Source organism: Indicator indicator, chromosome 5 (genome assembly GCF_027791375.1).
Source record: "Indicator indicator isolate 239-I01 chromosome 5, UM_Iind_1.1, whole genome shotgun sequence".
Taxonomy (NCBI): Eukaryota; Metazoa; Chordata; class Aves; order Piciformes; family Indicatoridae; genus Indicator; species Indicator indicator.
In genome coordinates this window covers 4571181-4587006 of record NC_072014.1, presented here as the reverse complement: position 1 = coordinate 4587006, position 15826 = coordinate 4571181, and the positions used below count along the sequence as shown (strand labels likewise).

At 41.1% G+C, this 15826-nt stretch overlaps 1 protein-coding gene across 1 annotated transcript in view; it reads right to left on the bottom strand.

Annotated features, from left to right (window-relative positions):
* COL3A1 (collagen type III alpha 1 chain) overlaps positions 1-7365 on the bottom strand; it is a 61824-nt gene extending 54459 nt beyond the window's left edge. Inside the window, exon 1 of the mRNA XM_054380955.1 lies at positions 7287-7365. Coding sequence (XP_054236930.1) covers positions 7287-7365 — 79 coding nt within the window. The remainder of the gene's footprint in view (positions 1-7286) is intronic.
* Between the last annotated feature and the right edge of the window lie 8461 nt (positions 7366-15826).

The following is a 15826-nucleotide window of genomic DNA, read 5'->3' as shown; positions in this document are numbered from 1 at the left end:
ACTAAACAAAGCCAGAAGTCCCAGAGCTGAAGTTTATCCAAACTAAAGCCAACAAACGGTTGTTGTTGGAGGGGGTTATATCATGTTTTCCATTGTCATTCTGACATGAAACAGGCAGAGGCTTCCACTTTGCAAATCCAAAGACAAGAAGATTGGCTCTGAAGTGAAAATAAATAAATAAAAGCCACGCTTGGAAGTTTGGTTTGGTTTTCTCAAAGCAAAATGGAGAGAACCTTTCCCATGAAATACAAGGTGAGAATAAATAATGACTTCTTGAAAATATAAAGGAAAAAGATTATTTACTATGCCTCTGCATGAAAGATGTATTGTACTACAGACACTGATGACACTCATTCTTCCTTGGACCCTTCCAGCGTTTAAGGCAGGATAAGCACACCTCACTATCTTTCCTATACTTACAGAAGAGACTTTCTGACTCCTGTAATATGTCCTTTTTGTACTGCCTAGGGAGATTATCAGTTCATTAGCCACAGCCAGGAGCAATTTAAGGGTTACTCTTCCTCTGAAACTGTCACACAGTTTCAAAGCAATGTGAGAAATAGTAATGGCATGATCCCTACACATAAATATGGGAATCTTATTCCCTTAAACACACACTGTCTTACTGTCCTGAATGGAGAAAGATTAGGAAATTCTATGGGAATTCCTTACAGATTTTTTTCTGAGGACGAAGTAGCTCTTGCCATAGGAGCCATAGAGAGCACAGGAATTAAAGCTTCACAAACGCATTGAGAGACTCAACAGAAGAAAGAAAATCCACAGAGGAGTAATTGTCCTGCAGCAGTAACTAAACTAGAGCACTGGTTCCCATACCTAGTAGTAGTGTGGCCATGGGAAGTCACCATACAGCATCTCTGTAACAGAGATTACATCACTGAGTGGCACAGCCCCAAACAGCCTTCTCTTAAGAGGAATCCTCTGGGTCCCCTGGGCTGGAGTTGGACAGCATGCTAAGGGCCAAGGGCTGCAGCATTCTTCTGCACCCACCCACGCTTCCTTCAATAAGCCTGACCTAAAGGTACGGAAGCAAAATAACACTTCTTGCATCACTCCTGGAGAAGGAGTGACATCTGTGGCCAGTTTTCCTCCTCTACAGGGTATATGATAACGGGTGTGTTAGAGGGGTAGGCTGGTGGAGCATTGCAGCAGGTAAAATGGTGACACAAAAATTTTTGTCACATTTTGAGTTGGGTATCACCTTCCAAAAACCCAAACAGAACATCTTAAAGTTGTGGACATACAGGTAAGTATGAGCTCTAAACAACATTAAGGTCACGTTACCTATAATTTACCAAGCTGTTGCAAAGCGAATGAACTAACCTTTGTCATGTTGAACCAGGAAAGACCTTAGTATAACTTTTCCAAATTTGAGTTTTGCAAATAAAAAAAACCCAAAACCAACCTGTAATTTGCTCCCTCACAGCAAATTTCTGCAATGATGTGGGCATTTAAGCCAGTTACTTCAAGGCTCCCCCCCCATTTTGTTAACAACACATCTCTGCCATTGCCCACAGTTTTCTTTTTCTTAGCTGGGATCTTCTGCCTACTTTCTTAAGTATAATCCAGAGTATTAATGGAGGTGACCATTGCATGAATTTCCAGTTCTGTGGGTTTTGACAAATTCTGGCTTCAAACCAACAAATTAAAGCTTGCAACTGTTACAGCAACTGTGGCTTGTGCCCTTCCCCAGACAAACACCCTACATGAGGAGCAACAGAATTTTCATGGTGCCTGCTAGCCTGGGAAAGGACACTTTGTTATTGTTTCCCCCTACCCGTAGGATGAACCTTTCAATTTTGAAGTGATTGCCTTTTAATCCAAGATGCTAAAGGACAGCCTGCACCATTTCTGTCACTGACCTACAGCATGCTTTCCCAATTATGCAGCCAGGTACGTCCCATCTTCTGCACGTTTCTGATTAAAACAAGGATTGAACAACATTAGCACCTAACTGGGACAATGACTAACAGATCCATGCCAGCGTGATTCATCAGCCAGTTCAGGAAACAAAAAAGTCATAATAATTCATCCCTTTCTTTCTCTTGAATAGCATTAATTAAAACTAACACCCAGCCGTTATGCAGGGCTGGCATCAGCTGAGATTTTGCAAGTAACACCTGGCTGCCTATTTCAAACCTCAAAACTTTGGCAGAAGCTGGAAGAGGAAACAGGATCTGCTTGTAATTTGCAGCACTAAGAGAGGAGCAAATGTAATGACTCTGAGGCATCAACGGTAGTATCTGTGCCAGAGACAACAACCTTCTCCCTCTGCCTCCTCACCCTTTAATAAATTAGTGGATGTTTCCAGCTCCACCCCCTCTTCAAAAAACAAAAACAAACAAAACCCAACAAAAACAACCACCTTTCTACATAGATTTGGTCTCAAATCATAAACAAATCTGGAAAGTAATGAAAGGGATATACATAATAGCCTCATTTTCCTAAGGCTAATGTCTTCCAGGGATGTGTGATCTAAAAATGTGTTTATGAAATTTGTCATATTTCCAAGAACATATATATATATATATATATATATATATATATATAATGTTTAGAGGGGCTGTATTTCCCAAGCTTTCATTTAGCACAAGATTTCCAGACCAGAAAGGAATGTTTCAATTTTGCCTGCTGTGTGCTTGGTAAAAAACCAGTTAGGTAAAATGGAAGAAGAGCTGTAGATCCCCGATCTTTGATACCTTCACATAATCCAGATATGATGGTGTAATTATCTGCTGGCACACAGAAATGTGTCGTCTGGTTTTATCTTCAACAGTCTGGTCAGGGATTTTTTTCTGTGCTACCAAAACCTTAAAGGAGAGATGGTTCTGTAACTAGGTAATTTATCAACAAAAAATGCCGATGTGCAATGTAAATATCAGTCTATCAGTCTCACGAGTGTACTGCAATTATGCAGTACCCATCAACTTCATCACCTTTCTAACTCTTTCCTGTTAATCAAAATGGCTAAACCAAACTCTTTACAGGTTCTCCTAAAGTCCCATCCTTCTCTTCTGGGGGAGCAGAAGTGGGTGCTCAGCATGAAAGGTTCTCTGTGTGCTGCCTCCTGAAACCTACATGCAATAGCTGTGTTTCCTTTGAAACCTGTAATTTGCCATTGAAAGTAATGTGAAAGGTCACTAAGACCTCTCAGAGATATTTTAGGATTCAGACACTACCTCAGAAATAATCCTCCTGGCCCAACATCCAAGATGATACTGATGTTACTAGATGCTAGCTCTGCTCTCACACTACTTTTAGAGCAGGATGGTTTTTCTGATGACTTCAGTGAAGTTAATCACAGAACTGTCAGGGTTGGAAGGGACCTCAAAGCTCATCCACTTCCAACCCTCCCCCTCCCCCCCCCCGCCCCTTGCCATAGGCAGGCACACCTTACACTAGATCAGGTTGCTCAAAGCCACATCCAGCCTGGCCTTAAAAACATCGAGGGATGAGGCTTCCACCACCTCCCTGGGCAATCTGTTCCAGTGCCTCACCACCCTTATGGTAAAGGACTTCCTCCTAACATCCAATCTGAATGTACCCACTTCTAGTTTTGCTCCATTCCCCCTAGTCCTATCACTACTCGACATCCTAAAAATGCTCCCTCACCAAGTTCCTCAGGGACTGTGGGGTGTAAGTATGAGAAGTTCCGTGGTCCTGATGACTGAGATGTCCTTTAACCATCTCAGACACAGCTGACACAGCCCCAAATGCATCTGACCTCCCTTTTGGCACCAAAGTGGCAGGGCTGTGCACATACTTCCTTTGCAGTTAGAGAAAATTGTCAAAGAGACCCAGCCTGTCTTAACTAAAATTCCTGCTGTCTTCTGGGAGTAGCCTCCTTGATTGCTTCTACAAACTCAAGATAAATAGGATTAATGTAGGTTGTAAGGCTGGCAAATGCTTGCACAAATCAGGCTGGGTAGCAAGAGGATGGAGTTTGTTCCAAAATAAAAAGAATTCTAAGTTCTTACAAATTTTGACAGTTTGATATACAGGAAGAAAAGATGCCTTCAAATCATAGAAACATATAATCATAGAATCAATCATAGAATCATAGAGTCACAGAATCATAGAATGGCTTAGGTTGGAAGGGACCCTAGAGATCATCTACTCCAACCTCGCTGCCATGGTCTCGGATGCCTCTCAACTAGACTCAGCTGCTCAAGGACTCATCCAACCTGGCCTTGAACACCCCCCTGGAGGAGGCATTCACACCCCCCCTGCGCAGCCTATTCCAGAGTCTCACCACCCTCATACTGAAAAACTTTTTCCTACTCTCCCACCGCTTAAAACCATCCCCCTTGCCCTATTGCTAGACATCTTTATGAGAAGTCCCTCTGCAGCCTTCCTGTAGGAGAACAGGCATTGCTGGCATCTGATGCATGTCTCATCTCAAGCACCAGCTTCATGCCATGTCAGCCACCAGGAGGCATTTTAATGTGAAGATGGTCAGGGCTTGCAAAAGCCTTACACTAGCCTGACACACATCAGAAAGCCTGAATTGTGTCCTTTGCAGGCTAAAAGCATCCTTGTCAGTTACTGGGACATAGAACTTTTGTTCCTGCAAGGCACAGAAAATTCCTCATTCCACCATAGCCAGATCTTGAGCTTTCAAAGAGGTTCAACCTGAGGCTGAGCTTAAATCTCAATTTCTAGCTTTAACAGCAAGAAAAAGAAACACATAGCCCAGAGGTACATCTGACTGTCCTAAACTTAGTGTATACTGAGCAGTTTCCTTAATATCTTGCCAAGCCTTGTCTCCTGGCAGACTGTCTCAAGGAAAATTTTATACTGACTTACATTTGATACTAACCGTGTAGACATTTTTCTTGACAAGAGAGAGTATTTTAGCATGTCTGGAAATTCTCTTCCAAACTGGAAAATTTGGCTTCCTAGTCCATTGCTGCCCTGCATGTGAATTAGTGATGCTAACAATCCACCCCTCCAATTATTTCTTTTTCTATAAGAAAAGCATTTTCAATACCTCCTTTTATTTATTTATTTGTTTATTTTACTGTGAGAAAACCACTTTCAAATGTGTGGAAAGGAACATTCCAAAGAGAGGACACAATTTGGTAGTTTAAGGGATAACCAATGTTTTATCAGTCCCTCTGTGTAACCTCATCCCTATAAGTAGTATGGAAGTTAGCCCAGTAAGGAAATGTTACTACACCATAAAACAGGAATGTGGCAGAGAAATGAGAATACTCCCTCACACTTCGTTTGTATATTGTTCTTCTACCCAAAATTTACCATTTCTTCAGTCAAATATGTGTTGAAACCTCAAAAATCTCCAGGGATACAACAAGAGGGAGGGAGAGATCTGGCATTCAGGGGTGGATTTGATTATTGGGAAAAATAAAACCAATATTCTTTCTTTTTATATTAGGTGATCCTTTAGTCCTTATTCTTATGTTATTTACCATTTCTTCATCCTTCAGTCCTTATTCCTTTTTTTTTTTTACTATTTCTGGAGTCAAACATGCATTGAACCTCAAAAATGTCCAGGGATACAACCAGAGAGAGGGAGGAGATCTGGCATTCAGGGGGGATTGGATTATTGGGAGAAACAAAACCAACATCCTTTCTTTTTATATTAATGGTCCTTTAGCCCTTATTCCTATGTTATTTGCCATTTCTTGGTCCTTTAGCCCTTATTCCTCTGAGGATACACACACACATATATATGTATAAATACACATAAAGCATATTAAATATATTTTATATATGTATATATATATAATTTGCCGCTGTAAGAAGAGAAACCTCCCAGCATATATTTGCTGAAATTTTATAGTATTTTCTTGAATTACTGAAGAGGCAATTTATATATTGGCAAAGCAGAAGCAGAAAAGCATCAGTTCCCAGTACATTATGTTTGTTCTCTGCAGGATGCCTTTATATGCTTTTCAAAAACATGTTCTTTTAAAATACTTTACAAGGCTCAGCCTGTGTCTCTGCTTGGCGAGGAAGGCTGCTATTTGGGCATGCAGCTGCTGCAGAGGATGTTACCTGATTTGCTCATGCACAGAGCCCCCCGAGCTCCAACTGCTCTACTGTCAACAGCCTGCTAGGTGGACTCACAGCCACCCCCTTGGCAGAAATGCCTTTACAGGTATGTTGAAACAGATAAATTTCCCATGAAATTGGCTAAAGCAATCGTTTCCATGATTTGTATCATACAGACTAGGGTGGGGCGTGGTTTTAAAGGGATTTGGCTTTCCTTTGCTGCACTACAGCTTGTTTGGCTGCTGCTTATCAAGTTATTTGGAAAGTTATTCGTTGCTTCGATGCAGGAATAAATACATTGCAGATCTTTTATATTAACAGGAAAGTTTAAAATGTTTTATCTGAAGGAAGGTCTGGTTTACAATGTCTGGCAAGCAGGAACAGAGCACATCCAAAAAAGGTCAGCTGTACTTGTGGAATGTCTTCTGTGTAATTTAAATACTCATACCACACTTATCTTCACTCTAAGTTGAATTATTGTATACAAAGTAATTTCTTTCCCCCTCTAAATTCCATGTTCATTTGGGTTTTGGTGTTCTCCCTCTCTGTAAACATGCACACATACTTGCAAGGACTCCCAGATACCATCAGCTGCTAATCAGTCTCATGAGGGTCTGAAGCAGCCTGCAGATGCACAGTTCAAACTATTTCAAGCTCAGCGAACTAATTTACTCCCCTGTTTCATGTCAAAGTTAAAAATCCTATAAGCTGACACATTTTCATACATCGCTTTTAAAAACTGTTCCATCAAAACCAGTTAGAATTTTAAGGCTGTTTTCAGCAGGCAGATTGTTTAAACAAGCCCCCACGCTGCCAGTGGAAAACACACAAAGGAGAACTCTAAATAAAAAAAGAGCTGGAAGCAAAGACTTATTGCTTGTGATAAATAACATCCAGGCAGCAGAGAGCTATCTGTTCAAACGTTATTTCAAGAGTTGAAAGAAAGAGTTTGAAAACTCTTGGGTGTCTGCAATAGGAAAACAAGTAAGAACAAGAACAGATGCAGCTAAGGCAGACAGCGCTGTACAGTCCTTTCAACCACAGAAAAGCAAAGCAAAAACTTTGGGATGGCAAGGCAAGATCCTCAGCTTTCAGCTCTCAAGCAGCAAATATCTGACTGCTTCATTAATGAAGGAAAAGTGTTCTGGTGAGATTTGTGAACAAGCATCTCTTGCAAGCTATTAAAACCATCGGTGAAAATAAAAATAAAATAAGAAACCAACATGAAATCATAAGAAGCTTGAATTACTCACCGTCTTGTTGTGCCAAAATAACTGAGGGTTGAAACACGGCAAGAATGAGCAAAGTTACTTTTTGCACAAAGCTCATCATGTCTAAATATTAGACATGAGACTCTCTGTGCAAAAATAAAAATGGGGGGGGAAGAAAAAAATCTGTTCAAAATAGCAACATCGGTTGTCCCCTGCCCTTCCAGCACCGGGCCATGTACAGAACTCAGCCACAAGCATTCCCCAGCTTTGGCCTTAAATAGGAAAAAAATTGGCTTACTTTACTTTTCCACCCCCTTTACTGAAACATGAGAAGACGACCCATCCCCTAACAGTAAATGAATGATTAATATTTCTCTTGGCTTTACAGAAGAATAAAGCCAACTAAAGAAGATACACAGCACATCTGGAACTTTTGTGTGTGCATGAAACACACACCGAGAGTGTGTGTGAGCAGTTAGTGTGTGCTGCACGTGAAAAAAAAAAAAAGAAAAAAGATCCCTGCAGTAAAGCCTCCATGGTAAAGCTTTTTCTTCATGTTAATTAAGAGTCAACAGGTACAGCCCGAAGAGGACTTTTAATTCTTAGTGCTCTCTAAGAAAGATAAAAGGTGAGTACCTGATGTGGCTGCACAAACTGAGAGAATCCCAGAAGTGGAAGAGCAAACCTGGGTGTTTCTGTTGATGAGGAATCAGAGTTAACAAAAAGGAGACCTGAAAATTGCAACATTTTTTGTTCCAGTGCTTTTCTCATCATCTCTGCCTCACATCATGATTTTGTGTGACCTGAGGACAAAGCAAACATGAAAAAAAACTTCAAAACTGCAGAAAACAAGATCCCAAAGCAGAAGCACCAATCTCCCAAACTAAAACTTCTCAAATAATTCAGTTTGATGCTCTCATAACAACATTTGAAAAGAATGCAGGATGAGTACCACATTTTTTTTTCTTTACTGTTTTCTCCTCAAACAAGAAGGTTATAGCAAATAAACAAACAAGATCTTGAGACTACTGACCCCTTTCCAACCTAATTCTTTCTTTGTTCCGTGCAAAACTTTACTGAAAACAGGATCAGAACACTCAAACTTGTTTTCCAAATCAGATGGCTTCCAAATAAAGAGGATTTTGTTATGAATGCAGTGCTGTTAGGCATGTAGCTTTAAATACAAGTTTGGGAGACTCCAAAGAGAATTCAGAAAGCTGTCACAGTGAGCATCTCTGCTGAGATCATGACCAAACTAATTGCTCCTCTCAGTCGATTGATTTGATCCAGCTCATTAACTGCAGCAGTGCTCATTCATTCGTTCTTAAGTGTTGCTGAGATTACAGTGACCCAGGAAACTCTCCCTCCTATCAATAAATCATTAACCTCCTGAAGTGTCAGTCAAAAAATGGGACCCATATCTCTGTATGCATAACAAACCAAGAGCAGCTTGAGGTTACCCTTTTTTTTTTTTTATCTGATAGGTATTGGTTGTCATATCAAAACGGACTTATCTGAAGCTCATCTGCACTTAAACTGGAAAGCTCTTTTTTGCAGTGGGGACCTCGGGGGGAAGATGTTGAAGCAAATATGAAGAGACCTTAAACAATTTGATGCCACTTTCAACACACCCTAAGGTTCTCTTCCGTGCCTTTTTTACACCCATAAGGTATTACACAGAATCATAGAATTGTCAGGGTTGGAAGAAACCTCAAAGATCATCCAGTTCTGACCCCCCTGCCACGTATCATGGCTTGATACATTTCAAGGGAATTACACACAACTTTTTTTTGCACAAATTAAATACTTCCAATTTTGCATGTTGTCTGTGTTGTCATAGTGAAATTATTTCAAGCAGCTTTTGGTTTTCCTATGCAGTATCATACTAGTTAACAGGTTAGGCTATTTAGATTGTGAACTTCAAGTAGCTACAACCAACAACCAGACAACCACCTCCTGTTGAGCAGTCCTAGAATGTAACCCAAAAATATTTAAAATTTTTATGCATGGACAACACTTGACTGAGTAAAATGTAAATGCTCAGAACAGTTCTGGTATGTTCACCTTGGATATTAAATTACTCTCTAAGTAGATTATGAACCAAGATTTATCCATGACACCTACTTTTCCCCACAGGCCTTGGAACATTAATCTGTGTGCTTGCATTTGTGCACAAATGAATCCTGAGATTTATGTGGAGAAATATAATCCATATCACTTAATAATTACATTCCATAAAGACCAAAATAACCTATGGACCTTCTCTTCCTTGGGCACTGCAGTATATTTGCTGAGGTTCAGCAAATAATGAATGTCAATGCTCACCTACCCTGGAATTTCTCATTAGTGCCACCTTCACATAATGGTGGTTGTAGAACTGATTTTGTAATTCTAGTGTAGCACAAATGCCAACTGCCATCATGAGTCAATTCTTTTTGACTGGACGTTCACAAGTTTTCTTTGTTTTAATTACCTGGCCTGACCAGACTGTGGCACTCAACTTTCCTTGACTATCATATCCTGGGGTGCATTAAGAAGAGTGTGTCCTCCCCCTCTGCTCTGCCCTAGTAAGGCCCCACCTAGAATATTGCATCCAGTTCTGGGCTCCCCAGTTCACGAGGGACAAGGATCTACTTGAGAGAGTCCAATGGAGGGCTACAAGGATGATTAAGGGACTGAAGTACTGCCTTGTGAGGAAAGGCTGAGAGACCTGGGACTATTTAGTCTGGAGAAGACTGAGAGGGGATCTAATAAATGGCTATAAATATCTGAGGGTTTGGTGTCAAGAAGGAAGGCGCAGCCTCTGCTCAGTTGTGCCCTGTGATAGCACAAGGGGCCATGGATGTAAACTATAGCACAGGAAGTTCCACCTCAATATGAGAAGGAACTTCTTCACTGTAACAGGCTCCCCAGCGAGGTTGTGGAGTCTCCTTCTCTGGAGACTTTCAAGGCTTGTCTGGATGCGTTCTTGTGCAACGTGAGCTAGATAATATAGTCCTGCTCTGGCAGGGGGCTGGACCCAAAGATCTCCAGAGGTCCCTTCCAACCCCTAACATCCTATGATTTTGTGAACATCACTTATGATTCAAGACTTGCTTTTCACAACCTGTGCACAGAAACAGGTGCCCTAGAAACCCATCTGTATTGATTCTTGAGTCTTGCAGGCAGGCTTGGAGTATTAACAAGTAGCTTTTGGTTAACACTCACTTTTCCCAGGGATGTAATGTCCTCGCATCTGGACTAAACTGTAAGAAGGTTCTCACATCAGGACTGGAGCATTTTGCACGAAGGGACCTGGAATAATAGTAAAAGTTATTGAATGTATTTGCACTTCAGTGCAGATATCATGAAAGGTGCGGAACAAACATAGAACAAAACTCCTGATCAACCTCTGCCTCAGGTGAGTGGAGTACTCACGCTGCTCCTGCACTTTGGGATTTGGTAGATATGTTTGAGGCTTGTGGTTAGTGACATTCTGCCTTAGAAAGACAAATGAAAGACACACTTTCACATATTCATGAGGTGACCTTAGCTCCCCCTTCACGAAAGGCCAGTCCTTAATTGAATGATCTAGGTGTAATTTTGAAAGTTCCCCAATTTCCGACCTAAAGAACAAACTGGAAGCTATCCCTTGTGTCCAAAAGAGCTTAATCTTCAGGTTTTGTCTTTGTAATTACCCTTATGTCAAGAAGATACTGATTTTTTTGGTTTGTTTGGATTTTAATGGCAGTAAAGAACCTCAGAATTAAAAAAGGAGTGTACAGTCTTGCTGGAATACAACACAGCAAATACTGTGAATGGTGACCAAAAGCACATGAAGGGAATAAAACCCAAAAAATATAGAAATGCTACACTTAGGTAAATGTAAAGAAACTCTTTTTCTTTTTTCTATTTTTGTTGTCCAAATTATACCTGCTGAATCAACAACCACCGCTAAGATGCATCAATGACTTTGTTTCCTCTTAAAGCCCACTTTTTAAAACATTCGATGTAGAAGAAAAGCTGCATCTAGAGCCAAAACCCCAAAACAACACTCCCCATGCACCTCAACCATTTGTGTTCATGAGCTAGAAGCAAAGCAAATCATGAGTGATTCTTAATGGGCAATTACAGAAATTATTTCATTCTCCCATCTTTCCATTTTCACTGAAATTATTTCCTAAGAAATAATTGAAAGTCAGCTGTAGAGACAATCTTTTGTTCACACGTGCTCTCTTTTCACCCTTCAACACTTTTCACAAATGAAAAACCTCTTCTTTTTGCAGAAAATCCTGGGCAGATTAAATAAAAATCCTTCATCTGAGTCATGTTGGGAACTAACTGTTACAAGCACAGCTGTGAAGGCTCTTAAGGCAGAGCCAACATGATGACTGCATACGGGTGAAGCAGACAGCACCCACAGCATTTTCTCTTCACAGCAGGAGGGACAAGAAGCCAAAATAGTTTAATGACCTTTGGGTGTACTGAATGCTGGGGAATTCAAAACCTAGGGCCAGGGCGCGGTTTTTCTGTACTGAACACGCACCTACTCTTGTCGCCAGTGATGGAAACTGTTAATGTAGGACACTGGCCCAGCGCCTCGGTGAGGATGCTCCTCCTTTCCACAGAGGTGTCAAAATTATTTTGCAAGGAATCATTTCTTCTTGTCTCTAATTCAGATTTCCACTGTACAAGCGAAAAAAACCCAGACCTTCCCTTTTAAAGAAATACCACAGTCCTATCCTCTTAAGGATGTACTCAATAAAGTGGCTGTGGGACTTGGTGGCAAGACAATGATTTGTAAAGGCTTTTCTGCTCTACAACTCATGGTTCTTGGACATCAGAATGACATAAGATGGCAGAAAACAGTTATCAGTGCAAGAATAAAGTTGGTTGTGAATTTCTGTCTATGTTTAGTTTTACACAATCTCCAAAGAATCATGTTTTGCTTTCTCTCTAAATAACAAAACCTGTTAAATCCATCAGAAGAGCAATCTGAGAAGGAATTATCATTAAAAGTAGGTTATCCTTTCTACCATGGGGTTTGTGTAGAAAGTGGAGGTGCATCATGCAAATCAAAAAGTCGCTCTGTTGGCTCTGCTCAAGGACCAGCTGCTGTCTCTGCTCAGAGAGTACATGTAGTATATGACAGGCTCAAGTGTGCTGTACTTGAGCTATTGGTTTGTATGGGACCTCAGCACAAAAAGCTTTCAAGCTCCAGCACTAACAATCCACTACATGTTATGAACTTTTTTCTTCTTTTTTCTTTTTGAAACAACAACAGCAAAGAACAATAACTCTAAGATACTGCTTTTCTAAGGAAGGAATAAGTATTCTTGTTTGAGTTTAGTAAAGAATAACAAAAAGCCATCCGTACTCATATGACTCATCCTTCAGAAAAGAAAAGAAAACAAAAAACCAACAAAACCCCAGAAAACAGGAGAACACAGGATTACGTGTTTTAACTCTTGATCTGTTCAGTATTAACACAATTGGAGGCAAAAGAAATTACCAAGGCAAAACAATAGAATTTGTGAAAAAACGCCCCTATTCTTAAATGAAGGCCACTGCAGATGTGCAAGTAGGTCAGAGAACTTGGCAAGAGTTTTCCACTAGAAAATGAAATCCCAGCCTAAAAAAAAGAACAAACAAACAAACAAAAATTAAATGAAGTAGCAATCTTCAGGAGTTGTGTCAAACCAGTTTTCACTGGCAGATGGGATGAGGCAGGTATGACGTTGTCTTCTGGACTGTGAGAGCTCCATGTGTCCCAAAGGGCACACTGATTTCCTAGAATGGAGAAACGGCATCCAGCTGCTTTTCTGGGAGGAGGGGAAGTGTACCAAGCTGGGGCCAGCCCTGCTGCTGCTCACACCAGTGGGTGGGTGGCCTGCAAGGCTGACTGCAAGGATTCTCTCAAATTCTACTTCATGGGATTTCTTCTGATCTGTGACCTCCTGTCACATTTTTTCCTCTGCTGTTAACTCCAGAGCTCATCATACATCTGCTATTGGAAAGTGGCAGCACTTACAAGTCGATCTGTCCTCTCTCATGCGTAGAGGAACAACTTCACAGAATCACAGAATGTTAGGGGCTGGCAGGGACCTCAAAAGATCATCTAGTCCAACCCCCCTGTGGCCTTAGTTCAGAGATATGGATTGATCTGTAGTGCTTTCCAAAGGTAGCTTTAAAAGTTCCTTCCATTGTCCTGAACAGCCTGATCTAGTTGGAGGTGTCCTTGCTCACTGCAGAGAGGTTAGACCAGATGACTTCTGAGGGTCCCTTCCATGAGCAATCTGTGAATCCTGTCCTAAAAACATTAAATAGCCACTTGGTATTTGAAAGCCTCCAAGTCTGTACAAATAACATCAGGTATAATAGCAGATAAAGACGATATTAAAAAGTCACATTACAAACAGGTATGTAGCTATATGACTGATCTGAACTCATTTTATGGTTAACTTCCATATAGGCTTGAAGGTTTTAACATCACAGAACACAAAACCCTTGCTCAAATACAGCATTTTTATGTCACAAAAAGCTGTTTGGGTTACGATAGGCAACCCTGGGAAACTTCTGATAGATGCTTTGTGCAAAAAAACCCACAAAACTACCCCCAAGCAGCAGTAGCAAAATTGTGGTGGACTCTGGTGACCAAGTTAAATAGCTAGGAAGAATCATCTTGAGAACAGAAAGAAAACACCACACATTTGTTCTTTGCTGTCCCTGCAAACTCTGTGGCATGAAAAGTAGTAACAATATAACTGTTTTTAGGTTTTTACTTGAATAATTTACGCTAATTCACTTGATTTAAACTATTCTGTGAACCAAAAAATTGTTGTGCCTGATTTGAGATTCATCTACTCTTTGTTTCCTAAAGACAAGAGATGCTTTCTGTCTCTTTTGCAAACAATAGTGTCTCATGGAAAAATGGAAATATATTAGGAAAAAAATATATTGGAACAATATAACTTTTTTTTTTTTAAAAAAATACATGTTTTAATGAAAAGCTTTATGGTGTGAAATTCTTTACTATAGGAATGTATTATTTTCAGCAGATCATTTTCTTCACACATGGAAATCCAGAAAAGTGCTAATTAAATCCAAGGCTGCTTGAGAGCAGCCCTGAAGAAAAGGACTTGGTGGTGCTGGTGGATGAGAAACTCAATATGAGCCACCAGTGTGCATTTGTAGCCCAGAAAGCCAATTGTATCCTGGGCTGCATCAAGAGAAGTGTGGCCAGCAGGTCAAGGGAGGTGATTGTCCCTCTCTACTCTACTCTGGTGAGACCCCACCTGGAGTACTGTGCCCAGTTCTGAAGCCCCTATTACAAGAAAGATCTGGGCATGCTGGAACATGTCCAGAGGAGGACCACAAGGATGATCAGAGGGCTGGAGCACCTCTCCTATGGAGACAGACTGAGAGAGTTGGGGCTGCTCAGTCTGGAGAAGAGAAGGCTCCAAGGAGACCTTATTGTGGCCATCCAGTATCTGGAGGGGTCTACAAGAAAGCTAGTGAGGCACTTTTTAGGGTGTCAGGTAGTGAAAGCATTAAGGGGAACGGAACAAAACAGGAAATGGGTAGATTCAGATTGGATGCTAGGAAGAAGTTCTTCACCATGAGGGTGGTGAGACACTGCAACAGGTTGCCCAGGGAGGTGGTGGAAGCCTCATCCCTAGAGGTTTTTAAGGCCAGGCTGGATGTGGCTCTGGGCAACCTCATCTAGTGTGAGGTGTCCCTGCCTATGACAGGGAGGTTGAAACTAAAAGATCCTTAAAGGTCCCTTCCAACCCTGGCAATTCTATGATTCTATGAAAAGTGTTAATTAAATCCTCAATTAATTAAACCCACATTTGAAGGTAATAATCATCCTTTTCTGAAGTGGCAGAACAATGAATAGCCTGGTATAAACACAGTGAGAAAAAACAAGACTACAAGGCTAGGACTATAGTTACAGAAAAGTTCCATGGTCATGATTTTGAGAGCAGAGAATATGCCTTTAAATGAAACTACATGTAACCTTGCCAGCCCCAGCTGACCTCTCTGTCCTCAAGGGGATACTCCACCAAACTCTTGCTAGAGATCAGTCAAGCTCCACGACCCACACTATCGAAGAAATCTTGAGTGCAGAAAATTAAAAGCAGCAGCAGTGGAAAGAATCACTGAGTGAATGCCACTATATCTGATTAGTATTTATTTTAAGATTAGAGATCTGATCTGGGTCATTCTTTCCTGATGGCAGCAGTGGCAGTTTACTGCAGTGGCAGTGTTCAGGCAGTTCAGCAGATATTGCAGGAGAGAAGGGTCTCAACCACAAAGAGATCCCCTAGTGGGAAGAGAGGAGTAGTCAAATCCCCCTTCTCCTGGGCAACACTGCATCTCATGATATGCCAACCCCCAGCACACCTCCCAGAAACCTCCCCCACCACCTCCTGCTTGTTCCCAAGGCCAGCAGAACAAACAGCTGTGGAGAATTTCTGAACCAAGCGGCCACGTAGACAGGACTGAAAATCTGACCTGCTGTTATGGAAATCTCGAGCTCTTTGCACAGCAGAGAATTAAGCCTGTTTCCATTCCCAGAGCTTCTGGTGCTGGTTTTGATT